At 42.8% G+C, this 16,275-nt stretch overlaps 1 protein-coding gene and 1 non-coding gene across 3 annotated transcripts; both read right to left on the bottom strand.

Annotated features, from left to right (window-relative positions):
* Window positions 1–89: 89 nt before the first annotated feature.
* LOC146671474 (transportin-2-like) lies at window positions 90–15,519 on the bottom strand. 2 transcript variants are annotated; one of them, XM_085403681.1, is made up of 25 exons: window positions 15,411–15,519; window positions 13,853–13,952; window positions 13,394–13,469; window positions 12,350–12,499; window positions 12,004–12,110; window positions 11,360–11,493; window positions 10,909–10,990; window positions 10,694–10,816; window positions 10,305–10,423; window positions 10,135–10,195; window positions 9,878–10,049; window positions 9,435–9,587; window positions 7,880–8,105; window positions 7,521–7,692; window positions 7,289–7,375; window positions 7,034–7,141; window positions 6,778–6,936; window positions 6,550–6,637; window positions 6,232–6,330; window positions 5,429–5,524; window positions 5,266–5,341; window positions 4,943–5,042; window positions 4,782–4,856; window positions 3,654–3,803; window positions 90–3,428 (listed from the first exon to the last, which is right to left on the bottom strand). In XM_085403681.1, exons 2-24 carry the CDS (start codon window positions 13,949–13,951, stop codon window positions 3,696–3,698), a joined length of 2,670 nt encoding a protein of 889 aa, XP_085259807.1. In that variant the 5' UTR covers window position 13,952; window positions 15,411–15,519; the 3' UTR covers window positions 90–3,428; window positions 3,654–3,695. The 2 variants fall into 2 exon arrangements, with proteins under 2 accessions (XP_085259807.1, XP_085259806.1); XM_085403680.1 differs by having other exon boundaries at window positions 15,340–15,498.
* On the bottom strand, window positions 14,039–14,108 carry LOC146671475 (small nucleolar RNA SNORD41). Its single transcript, XR_014911642.1, has one exon. It is a non-coding gene; the product is annotated as a small nucleolar RNA SNORD41 (small nucleolar RNA).
* Window positions 15,520–16,275: the final 756 nt, after the last annotated feature.

Below are 16,275 nucleotides of genomic sequence, written 5' to 3' on the forward strand. Positions count from 1 at the left end.
CTTCTCTCAAAAAATGTTTTAGGGTCTTTAGGGACTTTGAAATGATGGTGGTTTATGTGATCATAGACAATAGAAAATTCTGAGTCAACTCAAAGCTTATAGAAAAAAACTTTTATTTTCCCCTATTCACAAAAATTAAATAAAAAGAGACACACCAGATTACATCCAACCTGCACCACAGTTCAGCAAAAGAAAAGAAAAAAAAAAGGTAATACATGAAATTCAACTGCTGGCCTTGATATCAGATTGAAACAAAACTTCTGAATTTGTCTTCCACGTTCTTCCCTCCGGTATGCACCAAGCACCGCCTTGTCCTCAGTACAACCGTGTCAAATTTAACATCATCAGATGGTCCGCTATAAAACAACGAAAACAAACTGTTCTTTAAATAAAAAGAATAAAAAGGAGAAAAAAAACTTTTAAAGTCCAAAAAAAATTTGTGCATTACAGCACAAAAACACAACATAAAAAACAAAATAAATAAAAAAAAAACTTCTTTTTTTTTTTAAAAAAGGGAAGGAAAAAAAAAAAACAACCTGTGGACAACTTGTATTTATGTATCAACAACATGGTGAGATGTGGCAAAGCTTTTTATTTTCTTTTAACTAATTCTTTGTGGCACAGGAGCTGCAAGCATGCTGGTGCAGCCTGTGACCAGCAGGGGGCCACCTCATCTCTCAATGGCTGCCTTCCAGTTAAATCTGCACAGGATGCCCTCAGTTATTCACACTGTGGAGTGCTGCAGCTTAAAGTGGCCACATTAATTAGCAATAAACAAAACTACCAGAATTAAAGGGTTTATTCTAAAATACATAATCTACAGACAGAAGATGATGTGAATCCAACTTTGATCAGGCAGGAGCATGTGTTAGAGATGTCCATCAGGCCTCAGACTGATTGGCGACCTCCGGTGGCTAAATGTGAAAAACCTTCAAACCAGAAACTAAAAACATTTGCTGTCAAAGTAAAAACCGGGCCTTACTGATGCAACAATTTCTTTTCTGTTTTTTCCCTTCTGTCCTTTTTTACTTTTACTTTAAAGGGAACAGTTTCAGTTTCTGGTTAGTGGTGAACTTGGCAGTTTCACCAGCAGTGAGCAGTCTTCAATAGAAACTATAGACACAGAAGCCACCTGGAAGTATTCAAAGCAATTTCGAGGTTATCACTAGAACGCTGTATAAATCCCCTTTGTGACGAATTTCCACCTGGCAAACGCCAGAAAACACTTGTGAAATAGACATTTTTCCTCTAGCGACCGGAGGTTGCCAGGGAGACCCCTGACCGGTCTCTTGCCCTGCGTGGGTAGGATCTTAATCATCATCATCTCTGAAGCTTTTGTGCACCCTGTCCAGCTATTAACCACCAGGCAAGTGGCCTAACTTTACTCCCAAACATAACTTTTTGAGTAGGGCTGGTGTGAAATTATGTCTAAAAAGTACTTCTGGAAACACCAGGCAAACAGCCATATACAGCTCCATTACAACCGTCCACACCATGGACAGTGATGAGAAGATAAAGCAGAGTAAGATAACCAAGATGAGGGAACGTACTATCAGGACTCAGTCTGGTAAACGCTGTCCCAGGCATATCCTACACAGTATCAACGGGTGAATATATGGCAACGACAATCACTAGTTTGATCATAAGCTGGAGAAGTACCTTATCAGTCCAGCAGCGCGTTGCATTGCCATTGACAAGCACTTATAAAGGTGGGTCCCTAAAAAGGGACCAGCTACTAGAAGAACAAGAAAAACGAAAGGAGCAAGACCTGTCAAAAAGCATGCAACATTCATGACAAGGTGAAGCCTCGATGGCTCCAACAGCCATCACTTAACAGGAAGCTGTAATGAAAACTACAGGGGGCGAGGGGGGAGCGACATCCTCAGACACAGGTATGGATTGACGACTGCAAAAGAAAAACACTACAATTAAGATGTCTCCCTCCACTTACATCCTAATCAGTCCATTTTATAAGGAGCTACATTATAAAACTATGTTAAGAGGCCTCAAGTCTTACCAAGTCATCGTATCATTGCTTAACATTATCATTATGCTTACCTCGGCAAGCCGTTAACAGTCCTAAAAATCACTTATCAAGACAAAACGCTAGGTTTCAAGTTCAGTATATTACTGTATGCCTTACATTAGAAATTCTAAATTTATTACAAAAGAGAGAGAAAAAAAAAGTGCATTTATACCAGTAAGAACCAATTCATTCTTGGTGATGTCTTATAGCTCTGTTTTGCAAATACTCTATTTAAAAAGAAAAAAAAGAAAAAAGAAAGCAGCAAATATGATTCTCAGCTTGCCTACAGTATTTAAACTCCTGTTGCAGTGTTGTTTTTTTCCCCAAACAAAAATGCGCACGGGTTGATTAAACCTGCCTATAATCTGCTCTTCGCACATGTGCGCGCTGCCTCCGTTTTAACTACATGGACACTGATTAGACAATATGCATGAAAAGGGAGGACAAAAGAACCACGCACGTGACGGCTTTACGTCATGGCAAGCCTCCCCGTTCGGACGACGACTAGCGCGATAAATGGAGAAGGAAAAAAACAAAACGATACAAAAACAAAACCCATTTACTCTAACGTGCATCACTTAAGAGGTGATCGTATGCCATGCAATATTTTGGTACTGCGGTGGTAAAACCTTAAGAGGACAGATGTACTGCATCTCTTTGCCTCCGACAAGGGAAGGAAAATAGCTACAAGCCTGAAGATTTTCAGCAACCAAGGGAAGAGGAAGTAAACGTGAAACGGAGGGAGAGAGGAAAAGAAGAAAAAGACCCATGTGTATGCACACAAAATGCTTTGATGATTTTTGCAGTGAAAGGTGCAAAAGAAACTGTGTGCACATTGTTACATAGTAAAAGCGCCTGTTTTTATTATTTAGCCTCTGGCACGAGCCTGTTTAAACACCTGTGTGGGGTATTTGGGACTGTGGCACCCTATGCTGTTTCAGTTAATTCCTTTTTGTTTTGTTTTTAAAAGTGTACCTATCTGCCACCCCCCCCTCCCCTCCCAGCCGTCATCTATGTCAGACTAATTTAAAAAAAAAAAAAAAAAAAAAAAAAAAGAGGAAAAAAAAATATCGAGGAGGGGGGGAGGTCGAACTTGGCCTCCGTTTTGCCCTCACCTACCTAGAATCCCTGCGGTGCTGTTGGCGAAAAGTCACTTTTGAGCATTTTGGATTTAGTGAGGCGTTTTATCCGAGAGGTATGTGTATATCCCCAGTTTACCCTCCCCACACCCACCACCCTCCTCCCACCCTCCCTCAGAGAGACAAACAGGGCAACGGGGGAGGGGAAATGGAGGCTATCCGCAGAGTGGAGGGTCAAGGCCAGTCACGTCCCTCCAGCTCTAGTTTCTCCCCACGTTCTGGGCAGTGCAATGAGTTCCCCTGTTACCCTCCCCTTCATTAACCTGGGGGACAAGCAAACACAAGAACAGAGGAGACACTTTTAAACCACATCGTGTGAACAGATGCATGCAGAGCTGATAATGAAGCGGTTAAAGTGCGATTCTGGATCAGAAAAAATGATTTGGGAACAAAATGTATCATTGTTTATCAATGAGCTGGGTGTTTCATCACTTCCAGAGGAGGGCTGAGGGGTATTTCATTTGGGTGACATCATTTGGTGAACATACCTAACAGGTCAGTGTCCTGCGTGGACCAAAGGGGTGGCCGGGTTAGACGCCGTAGCAGGCTGACAGGCGCTCCTTCAACAGAGGAGGGAACTGCTCAGAGAACTGCTGCCAGTTCTCCTCTCCGACCTGGTCCTTGAAGCCATGCAGGATCTTGGAAAAACAAATGAGACTTGATAAATTCTGCAGCAGGCGTTCAAATCTGAAGGTCAGACTTTGTCGGCGAAGTCTTTCGCAGGCTGATAGCAGACTGTCTTATGGCAACATTAATGGTAGATTTTCTCACTGGGTTGCTGTGCTTGACAATCTCAGTTTGCAGCAACTGAAGCGAGATAACTTGATAAATCATTACGTGTTGCTGACATATTCAAACAGACTGGAAAATGTTAAAAGTCACCATAATATATGGAGGGGTGTCTGTTCACTGCAACATCAGTTTATGGTCTCAGTTGCTGGCTTCATGTGTTATTCAATACACAACACACTTGTTCTGACTGTAAAGACACTAAAGAGATAGCTGTTCAGTTTTTTAAGCCAAAATAGCTTTGACATTTATATCACAAATAAACCAGCTAGTTAGCACTAGCTCTTTAGCTCCTCCTTACCGTCCAAATAAAGTCATGACAGCATAACAACCACACGACGACAATCAAAATTAAAGGCAAAGTTTCATAATGGCAACCCACAAATTAATGTGTAACCTTAAAGTGGCATCATCCATTTTCAATATACAGTTTTTGTACATCTAGCTATGACCTTGCAACTGCAGCTGCATCTTGGGCCGAGCACCTAAAACTAATTTAAAGACCCCTCCACGATCTGGATTGCTCAAAGTAGAGGCCTAATGTTTTAAGCTTTAGCAAGAGGGATTTCTAAGGCTACCCAGAATTGATTAGTATTGATTATTATTATATTATAGTACTCATTATTGACTGATCAGCTTGACTTAGTGATGTACCACACTTCTCAGACTTCAAAGCCATCTGCACCATGCCGTCAGATTTCCGATGTCTGATTAATGATCATCATAGGTCGGTGACCCAAAACTACACAAGAGGGAACGTTTTAATCACAAACGCTGGTCCATCCTGCAGACTGTCACAGAAATATGATTTTTGATGAAGTATTTACCTTATAAAACATGTCCCTCAGGTCGTCCTTCGGGTTCACCCATGAGGCCACAGCATCACAGAAGAAAATAAAGTCCTGAACACAGAAGACTTGTTAACTCAGCACTTGCCAAAGTAGACCTCCCCTACTTCTCTAACCCCTTTAAAGCAATATCACCTTACCTGCACCACTCCTGCAGGGTTCACGCCGATCATCACACAGATTCCCCGGAAAGCCGAGTCCTTCTCCTCATTATCTCTTATATTCCTCAACGACGTGCACCTGTGAACAGGAGCAATGTGGCGACAGAAGAATGAGTTCAACTTGGGGTTTTTTTGTTTGTTTTACAGCAGCTCCACTTTGAGCAATTTTTCAACTATTTTCAACTATCTTTAGTTTTTCAACTTTTTAAACTAACAAGTTAAAGAGTTTTTACTCATGCTGTGAAAGTAGAACGTGAAAAAAAAAATCAATCATATATGGTAATATCCATACTGGGACTCACCATGGCCTAATGAAATGCTGCAGCTGTGGCGCCACTTCCTGAGGACACACGAAACCCAGCCTGCCGATCGTAATGGCTGCATAGAGAGACATAAAAGAAGTCTTCAATATCAGAATCAAATTTAAGAGACACACTTATCATCATTCTGTAGCTGATTGTTTACCTGTGTTTTCCAACAGAGTCTTGGGAGTGTTGGGTCTATTGATGATCTCCACCAGGTGTGGCAGCACCATACCCACATACGGCTGCATTTCTGCACCTGGAGAGCCACAAAGAAGAGAAGGAGGCAGTGAGCATCCTGCAGTGTGGATACAACATGGTAACGTCTCTAAGTGTGTTAAAGCCAGGAATTCATTGCCAATCAGGCACAAGACAGAATCGGACCTGCTTCAATCGAATAAAAAGGAACACGTGAAAAACCTAAAGCTGAAATATCAAAAATACCCAACACTGATTTAACTTTCTTCAGGGCTTCATTGGTCATAAGTTACTGAGAAGAGCTTTCAGGTCCTTAAAAAAAAAAAAAAGAAAGAAAAGGGAGTGTCTGAACACTTATCAGCAATAAAACCATTTGCAGTTACCAAGCCCTTAAAACCTAAACAAGCCTTGGTGTTGTCTCTTACTTAAATTCAATAGAAAAACTAGTTTCTTACTAAACTATTAAATAAGATTTGTGAATAGTAAAAATCCATTTTGAGAATCAGGTTCTGAACACGTCTTTGATTCAAGTTTGTCTCAGCCAAAATATGTCGCCCACACTGAGGCAGAGTTTACAATTCCTGAACGTACGAGCTCAGACTGCACAGGCCTGCATGCAACATGTACTGTGAATGATCTGGATCAGAAAACGTTATGGGAACAAAATGTATCACTTTGTGTCAATGAGCTGGGTGTTTCATCATATCCAGATACTGGGGGGTGGGGGGGACGACAGGAAAACCATCCACAATAAGATCTGTTACTTACCCATTTGCATGGAGATCTCCCCTATGGCCCAGGTGGCGTTGTTACACACGGAGATAAACTCTGGGTTCAGGTTGAGCCCAAGGATGGGCATGAACTCAGCTGGAGAAGAGAAATGGACACCAGTTACAACAATGATTCACAAACACACAGCTGGATATTCATTTCAGCCTCCTATTTTTTACAGCTCATCATTAAAGACATGAGCTCATGAGTGGCTACAACAATCACTAAATCTGGGTGTTCCCTGGTAATAAAATGAGAGGGCAGCTAGTAAATCAGTCAAAATGTGACAAAGTTGCTCTGATAACGCACGCTCACCAATACAGGGCTTCACGTGGAGGAAGCATGCCTTTGTTAGATCGCCCAGGAGAGCAAAGGAGCTCTGCCTCACCTCGGGCATGGTATCCTGCAGCAGAACCACATAACTTGGTGTTACACAGGGATCACAGAAAACTCAGAGGGAGAAAAAACCCCCCCCCAAAAAAAACAAAAAAACAGAAAAACTAGTTTTTGCATGTAGAAAAATAAAGAGAACTTCCATCACACCTGCATGCACTGGAAAAGCAGGGTCATGATGTTAGAGCGAGCCACAAGCTGTTCCACGTGTCCTCCCAGACCTTCAGCCAGGCCGCTCAGCAGATCCAAGGCCACAATCATGAAATCCTTGTCAGGAGCTTCATACTGGTCTGGATGCTGGTTGTACATCTATGTAGACAGAAAGAAAAAATGTGAATTTTTAAGCACCAGTTCAAGATTTAAACAGACTCCACCACATTTATTCTATTCATGCTTGCTCTCTCACCATAGCCTGAGCAAGTGTCTTCTGGACTAATGTGACACAGCGCTGATAGACGGGCTCGCAGTAGGGCAGAAACCCACTTTGCAGGGCGGTGGCTACTGACGACAGACACTGAAAGACATCCGGACAGCACAGTTTTGTTTGGGTTTTCTTCTCCTTCCTCTAAATGACGTAAAGCATTTTTTCTTCGACATACTTGGACATGTCAAACAGAAAACAGGAAAAACCCTGTTTCTAAGCAGCGCTAAATTTACTCACCTCCAGCAGAGGGAAGAGATCCTTGTCTTCGTCCTTCAGCTCGTTCCACTTTGCAATAAGAGGGGGCATCAGCTTCTGAATGTACTCCTGAAAAAGCAACACAGTGGTAACAGCTCAGGCTTTCTGCAACAAATCAATGATTCCCTGTTATTAGTCTCCTCCCAAAGCTAAGCAACCCGATTGACTTGAGTAAATTCAAGACAAATATACAAGATCCAAATCTCAAACTCACAGGCTGATTGAGATGGTGACCCACTGAATCTGCCAGAGTTCCTATGGCATCATACAGGATGAGCAGATTCTTGTGCTGGTACTTCCCGAAAGCAAAGACCAGAGTGTCCAGAATGTAACTCAGATATGGCACCAGCTCTGTGCATGCCTCTTCCTCCAAGGTTGCAAATGCACTGAGAAAAAACAAGATGATGAAGGTCAATGCTGAATCTACACACACAGTCTTGTGGTCCAGGAATACCACAAGCAGGATGTGGATCAGAGTACAATATGGGAACAAAGTGTATCATTGTAAGTCAATGAGCTGGGATTTTCATCACGTCCACGTTAGAAGGGAACAAAGATTGCAGCGTGGCTCACCTGCAGGCGGCTTCCTGCACCTTCTTGTTGCTGTCCAGGATGCGTTTCAGGAGCTCCGTCATGAGCGGTTTGAGATACGAGTCGGGGGGCTGGGAAACCACCCAGTGTGCATAGCGACTCAAGGTCCAGCAGGCAATGGAGCGGACCAGGGCCTTTTTGTCACACAGACACTGGATGAGGTGAGGGATGAGCTCCGGCAGGTAGGGCACCATGCCCTGCATGCAGCCTAAGCACAGAGTGAAAGCACGAGTGAGAACGACACCAGACCTTCTGCAGTCAGCAGAGCAAATCTACTGATCCTAATAATCATTCGCCGGCAGTATGTGGCATAATGCAGCTCTTCCCTGTGAAATTCTGTCTCACACCAATGTGTACTTGCGATGTGCATCAATTTAGGCGTTATATCACGAGAAGACTGCACAGCTGATTTGCTTCAGAGGAGACGATACAAATGTAGGTTTCTCTGCTTTATGCCTCTTAACCAACACTCAGACTTCAGATCTCACTGCATACATGGAACAGAAGCAACTCAGTTCTGTTTTAGTACAAATCTACTACGTCACTTGTTGTAAACAGAAACCTCAATCGCAAGCTTAATCCATCGCGCCCACTGCACTCCACACTACTGAGGAGCAGAGCCTAACTCATACTTATTCAACCTTGCTGCAATAAAGAACGCTTCAGGAGCTCATTCCTACAAACTCTGTGAAACTAAACAACACTTCTTTCTGTGACAGGTTCATTCTGACTCTCTTGCCAATCTGGGCAGTCATTAATCCATCTGCAAATCACTCTTTATTCATGCAAATTTAAAAAAATTAGGCTGAACAGTTTGTAAGATTGCATTTGCATTCCCTCTTTTGCTCATGAAACAGACCATTTACCTGCATGCAAAGCCCGACAAAACGTGATTGGTTATTATAACTCAGACATTCCAACACAGACATCACTTTATACAGATTACTTTTGACAGATGTGGTTCTGCATAAGGTTGGCGACCTAATTAGGCACCGTTGAGGGAATTCTAGGTATCAGTTGAAATGGGAAAGTACCAAATCCCAGTTCTGCATCCAAAAGATTTGGGAAGTCCCCTCTCTATGTTTCTGCCTCTTTCCCAATTGAGAAATATGAAGACTGCTTTAGCAATTTCAGAAAGAACAGTTTGACACAAATTACTTTTCCAATCAGGATTCACCACATCCGCAGATAATGCCAGTAACTTTGAATAAAGCATAGACGGCACTGTGGGGGTGATTTCTTAATCAAATCAGGTGTCCTGGTGATACCAACCCTGTGCTAATGAGGCATGACATTAGAAATCTATAATGTGTCATTCAGAACACCAAGTGAATGTCTGCATGAACATGCAGACAGGCTTTTTGCACACTGCATATAATAAGGTTAAACCTCATTACTAGATCTCAACTAGGGACAGATAACTGTCTATGCATAAACTGGGAACATTTCAGGAAGGTGTAGCTCGGGTTTTTGCAGCTCTGACCACTAACCAGAAAATCTGTAGATTGCATGAAAAATGTGTGTCCTTTCATCTTACCCTCAGCTATGGCCCCCAACACCAGGATACCAGACTCCTTGATCACCCAGTCAAGGTGAAAGAGCAGGCCTTTCAGGAGTGGCAGGAGGTGGGGTAGCAACTCGTCACGGAACACGTTGGCCAGCACGTCCAGTGCTGCTGCAGAACATTTCCCTACGTGAGAAAGAAAAGTTTGGTTACAACCCGACACCTAACCTGCCATTTCTCTTATATCACCTGAAACTACAGCAGGTTTAAGTTTTCTAAAAACTCACTGCATGTACTTCCTGAATGACATCCACATGTCCACTCACAGCTTAAAAGGTAATAGATCTGTGCTACATTTGGGAAGGGGCCAGTTGGCATATTAATACCTGATATACAACATAAATGGAAACCAAAGTACAACCAGTCAAGTCACTACACTCACATTCTGGCAAATAATGTGTTTCTCCACCACTTACGCAGATTCCAGTCAGACAGCGTGTCGTCATCGTCGTCGTCGTCTTCCTCGATGTCCTCCCCCTCCTCCCCCTCGCCTCCTTCATGCTGCAAAGTGACCGTGCGCGACTTGTGGAAACGGGGTTTGATGTCCTGCTCGCTGTCTGGTACCGCCTCGTCCTCCTCCACGTCACCCTGGGGGAACGGTCAAAAAGCAGATTGATGGCAAAGAAGTACAGCTGGGTATCCCAAGCATTCAAATACCTACGATGGCACTCACCTTCAGTAGTATGATGTCTATCTCAGAATACTTCATCCCATTTACTAAGATAGGGATCAGTCTATATTAAACAAGTGAGACAAAAGAGGATATCCTTGATTAAAAAAAACACAGATGGAAATTCACACTAATAATAGGCACATACTAACAATATTTAACAAGCTACTCACTGCACTAGGTGTCCGGAGAGCACCTCTTTACAGATGGGTTGCTCTGCTAGAGTCAGCCAAAACTCGCAGGCCTCCAGAGCCACGTTCTCGTCAGGGTCCTGGGTTCGCTGCAGCATGTACTGAAAAGCAGATGTTTGAGAATGGGAATGTGTGATCAGGTGAGTGGGAAGGGAGGAAAAAAACAAAAACCAGCCTAAGAAGAAACTTGAGAGAAATCTGGATCAGAAACATTAGGAACTTGAAGTATCATCGTGCTTCAATGAGCTGGGTTTCTCATCACATCCAGATGGGCTCCAAGTTCCACGTATTTACACGAAAATGTGGCGTACGTGTCCTTTTACTTCCACTGTGTGCTCCACAGCTGGTTATCTGGTTGTCCTAACACTCACCTGGATGATGCTGTGCATGTGGGGGATGAGGCGGTCGATGCGGACCTCCAGTAGCATTACCAGGGCTCGGCATACATTCTTCCTGACCTCAGAGTCCTCATCTGCTGCCAGCGCAAACAGGCTCTAACAAAGGAGAAGAGGAGCAAAAAGAAAGGAGTGTGAAGTAGGCACAAAACTAACACAGCAGCCTGATACCGAAGCACACACAAGCTCACCTCTATGAAAGTGTCAATGTTGTCCATCAGGGCTTGGGCTCGGCCGATGATGAACTGGTTCACGCAGGCTATGGCATGGGATCTGCAGAGCAACAACAGCAATGATCAGACATTGTAGTGATGAAGAAACTGGTTCAAATGAAAATGCCTCAGATAAGAACCTTGTATAACTTACATGTGCCTTTCATTTAAACAGAAAACACCGGAAGGCTATAGGTCTACATAACGTAAAACAATAAATCTGCTAATAAATAAAGGAGTTATGAAAAGATCTGATCAGATAAGCACATTAAAACTCGCTTACATGCTCACAATGGTTCCTACCGTAGTATAAATATTGTAATGAGGAAGAAAACTTGCCACTGAAACCAATCAACACGACTCTTAACTAACCATATACAGTCAGGCAAATGTTAGCATAAATCACACCCAGATTCTCTCTTTCTTGTACCTAATCTTGGGGCTGCAATGCTTGAAGAACTGAAGAAATTTGGGTATCATTATGTTGAGGGGTCTGTTCAGAGCGTCGCTGTCCAGCAGCTCCGATGAATCCTCGCAGATCTTCTGCAGTGCGCCAAATGAGCCCTGAGACACGGACATACACAGAGAAGCTGTCAAATCAAACGCAAACGTACAGGGACACAGAGGAGAGAACGAAGACCGCATCAGACAACAAGACCGGAGCAAAGTTCTGAATGCACTGCAAAGACTCTGCCTATCAGCTGAGAACATCTTTTTCATGTCAAGCACATGTGCGACTATGAAATCGTCATCATAAAAGGAACGACTGGAGATATTAGCTGCTCCAACACAGATATTACAACTAATCCTGCCTGATTTTCATCTGTTTTATTATTATTACTACTACTATTACGACATCTACTGCTCCATTTCAAAGTCCATGCAGAGCTATATCTGGTTCTTCTCAGGAATCATTTGCAAACTATGACTTTCCAGTTAGCCTTGTTGTGGCTGTCTGTGTGGGATGAATTCAAACTTATGTCTACTTCAAGAATACGCGCCTCATTCAATTGTCAGATACTTAAACCAGAGCAACTATCTAAATGAGTCAAATGCCAAACAGGAAGTGCAGACCTCGCACGTGTTGTAGTCCTCTGAGTTGAGCAAGTTGCAGAGCTGAGGCAGCAGCTCGGGCCATGTTTGCAGCTCTCCTTTGGAGGCAATAGTTGTGATCAGGATGCCTACAGGAGAAAACGCAGTTCAGGTCAGTTGTTCACCACTGACAAAGACCGCAACCTTTGGCCTATGCAGAAGCTCTGGATCAGACAGTATGAATACAAACACCTTCACAGACACTCAGATGGATTTTATGCATCATTTCCAGAGAGTAACATAAGGACACACAGGAATTAAACTGGTTACTCTGTGTGTAAATAGATGGTATATAAAGTTATAAAACCAACACAACCAATACACTCACCAATGGTGGCACGGATGAGCGGCGAGGGATCGCCGATGTTGTTGAGGCATTCCTGCTTGATGAAGTCAGCAACGGCTGATGGGAAGTTCTGGTAGTGGGCTTTGACATTGTTCTTCAGTATCAGACCACTCAGAGAGCGAGTCGGCTCATCTGAGAAGAAGAGAGGGCAGTTAGAGACCAAGATGCCAAGCCATCAGCGTGTATTTGGAGTCTGATCACTACATCAAAGTGCACAACGTTTTCCACTACTCAATCCTGAGGACGTGTAATCCAACTCTTCATCTTACTTTAAAATCTGTGTGCCCTTCATTGTGGAATTCAGAGCAATCACTCTTAGTCAAAGTGGACGCAACAGTTTTTCTCAGTCTATTTCATATATAAACTCTTGCAAAGGTGGATATTCATATTCAAACTAGCTCCAAGTTTCAAATCATTAGATCAGCCAATCTAAAGGTATTCCCTGTGGGCCAAAAGACAGGCTTCAGGCTGCTCCAAGCACTCAGATCTCAGAGGTTTTTCCTACTCTTGGCACTCGCTCATGCCAGGAACAATATTATTTATACACACTCTGAACACAGAAGCACCACTCACCTATTATTATTATTATTATTCAGACCTTCTGATTGTGAGGGACAGCCAATCAGAAGAAAGTCCGCTCAAAGAGCGCAGACTTACTCTAAAGGGAAAGGGATGAATGCAGAGCTGCTGCAAAGCCCGATGTAAAATCGATAAGGATTCATTTGAACTTTGAAGAGTTCAGGGCTGCTCTGGTAGAGGCATGAACAAATTCCTAAATTTTTACCAAATATAACAAATCTATATCCCTAAACTAAGACATGTATCCAAAGCAATGGTGACAGCACGGTTCACGGTTCTATATACTTGTCCTGTTACATTTATTGGTATATGTTTAAGTGCTACGTTGATTAAGCAATTGATGCGTCACTGCTGTCAGTCTGTGAGAAGAGTACAAGTGGCACTAAATTCTCACCATAATGGATCAATGATCTGAGGGACATAAGACGCACGTGCCAGACTACTCACCTTCAGTTTTGAGTCGTGTAAGGACAAAGATGAGATAGTTGTTAAAGTCAGGGAACTGGTTGAGTTGTTCGAGTTTCTGAAGTGGCAGTTAAGGATCATTTCACTTTCAAATCACCCTTTCAGTCTGAGCTTTACTTGGCTCAGACTGAAAGGGCTTATTATAGATTACTCATTTATGTTAATCGCACAGATGTGATGTGACATTTCTTCCATCATGTATTTTTGGTCAAAAATATACTGTAAGTGAAGAAAAGTAGACAGTATAGATGCACTTAGTCCTTAAAGATGACTGAGGTGTCATGTCACAGTTGCTACCTCGCCTTTGCTCTCGCAGCTCCTACAAAATCCTCAAACACTTTCATTGTTATACTACATTAAAAGCAATAAAGGATCAAAATTTAATTAAATACCATTAACCAGTTTTATTATGCACACTCAGAACAGACTGAAGTAGGATACTTGTTGGACAGCTCTCTGTGTGACTGTGTTAGGTGACTGGGAGTCTTTGAGCAGCTGTAGGACCTGCTGAAGTCCCTGCTCATCTGGCTGCCACTCCATCCTGACACACACACACACACAAATTAATCCACATTTCTCTTTAAATTCAAAGGAAAATATTAAGAAACACGTAAGCAGGTGAGGTCTCTGGATCAGACAGTATGAATACAAACACCATCAGCAACAGGTCAGATGTTTTTTAATGCATCATTTCCAGTCGACATGCACGTATATAGTTGATATAGGCAAAAAAGAAGGATGCCTGTACATAGAAGAACAAATCTTCACACAGGAGTAATGCAATGGACCTGAAACTACCACAGGATGCCAATCACGTTGTACATTTCATCAGATGGTCTTCTGCTGGGCTTTTATCCAATCAATCACTACTTAAAACAAGATACCTCTGCTTAATGACATGCAAAGTTATTGGAACCCACTGAGGGTTTACTGTAGTTACTTAATGCATGCATGCACGAAACAGCTGAAGGAGAAAAGATCAGTTCTAAAACAAAACTGCGCAGGTGTCGGTTGGGAGCTCTCTGGCCGCCTTCATAGTGGGTTAAAGGGTGAAACGACCCGGCGGCACCGGGACTGGTCACCCCCCGTCAAACACCTAAAACCCTAATTGCAGCATGCGGCACAAAAACGAGGACATCAGACAACAAGACCAGCTAAAATCTCTGTGACCCGGCTTAACTGCTCCAAGTTAATCCTACCCCCATCCCCACCCCCACCCCACCCGGTCCTCCGGTCTGAGTTGCGGAACCGCGTTGCGCTTCGATATTTTTTTTTTCGCTCGAATTTCAACGCAATGCCGTAACACGTGGGCCCGAGCCGCGCGGTTAGCCCGTTTTGTGAGGTAGAAGGTCACACTCACTCAGCTGTGGCTGGTCAGAGTGAAGAGGGGAAAAAAAGTTCTCAGGAAATGAGTTAGCAACGAAGCAACGATCGCCATGTCCGGCTCCAGGCTCATAATCATGTGGTTTACCTTTACAACATTTAGCTTTACTGGCTAGTTTTCTCCAATTATAAAATCCATTATCGATTAGCTTGTAGATTGTTTGCGCTATGGACAGCTGACCCCACTAATACCCAACCTGCCCTTCTTGCTAGGGCCTGGTCGACAGGGCAGTTCCCGGCTGGAGGCTCACAATGTGGTCGGCATGAAAACAAGAAAATTCTGCCGTTAGCTATCCAAAGAAAGGGCCGAGCTGAGCAATTCTTTTGCAGAACAATAACAGCCATGCGGTCGTTTTAAACATAGCGGTTAAACATAAGGATGTCAATCAGTATTGGGTAATAAGTAGGTGAACACGCTTTGTAAGTAGGCGCTAGCCGCTAAATCGTCAGGCATCGGAGTTCGACTCACTCTGCTAATGCTAATACTGCTAGCAAGGCTAATGCTATTTAACTGAAACTTGCTTTGATTTTGTAAAACGCCTTACCCGATGAGTAGGAGTGATCGAGGTATTAAGAATTCGTTGTTAAAGTGCAACCCTATTAGGAGTGTACGTACAATATTAACTTGAAAGTTGAATAATCAGTACTGGGCCGCTCTTCTCTTCTTCTTCGTAGCGGTTCCTCTTGTTCAAATGAGCACGCCGATTGAAATTGACCCTTGGCGGCTTCCGTCACACATTTGACTGACTACGCGAGATTTGTCGTAGACTGAAAGGCAACTAGTTTTACTATCCATATTTGGTTAAACATAAATAAAAAAAAATACATTATTATACAAATACAATAACAATATATAATACTATAATTAAATACTACCGCCAACAAAAAATAAGCATTTTGTTTTAAATAAACGTTGTATGCACGCAAGTTTTTTTTTAACTAAAAATGGAATTAAAGACGACCTAAAAGATGGATTGTGCATTAATTAGGAGTTAAATGTAGAAATAAATGTAGTATAAATGTAGTTAACTGCACAGAAGTTCGTTTTTTTCTTTCCTTTAGGCGTCAGCACAGCAGAACATCTGCCACTATCTCACTGTGTTCCAAGCTCCCCTGTCACACCAACCCTCTGCATTTCCTCCGTCACTACATTCACAGATCTTTTCTGTGGTCACCTTCTTTGCCAGATCCATCTTCAACACTATCCTTCCTCTGTAAATGTCCAAAAAATCTTAGCCTTGTGCCTCTAACTTTGTCTCCAGTGCTGTTCCTCTAATCTTGTCCATCTTCACTTATTTTTGTTGTTGCTACCATCTCCAAACAATACATGATAGCAGGTTACTACCATCTTGTAAACCTTCTCTTTCGCTCTTGCTGCTATCCTTCTGTCATAAAGCATCCCTGACACTCCTCTCCACCCAACTCTGATCTTAAAACTGCAATCATAATCCAAAATATACTTTTAATCAATCAATCAATCA

This window comes from Rhamphochromis longiceps, linkage group LG4 (assembly GCF_057381845.1).
Source record: "Rhamphochromis longiceps isolate RC_006_pf linkage group LG4, R_longiceps_female_GT1.1, whole genome shotgun sequence".
NCBI lineage: Eukaryota > Metazoa > Chordata > Actinopteri > Cichliformes > Cichlidae > Rhamphochromis > Rhamphochromis longiceps.

What these genes read in the sequence shown, in the direction of transcription:
- LOC146671474 (XM_085403681.1), bottom strand. Translation starts at nt 13,951, where the DNA reads ATGGAGTGGCAGCCAGATGAGCAGGGACTTCAGCAGGTCCTACAGCTG. An exon ending in ATCTCTTCCCTCTGCTGGAG is followed by an intron (nt 7,142 to 7,288) that starts GTGAGTAAATTT and finishes GATGTCTTTCAG; the next exon opens with TGTCTGTCGTCAGTAGCCAC. An exon ending in TGCTTTTCCAGTGCATGCAG is followed by an intron (nt 6,638 to 6,777) that starts GTGTGATGGAAG and finishes GTTCTGCTGCAG; the next exon opens with GATACCATGCCCGAGGTGAG.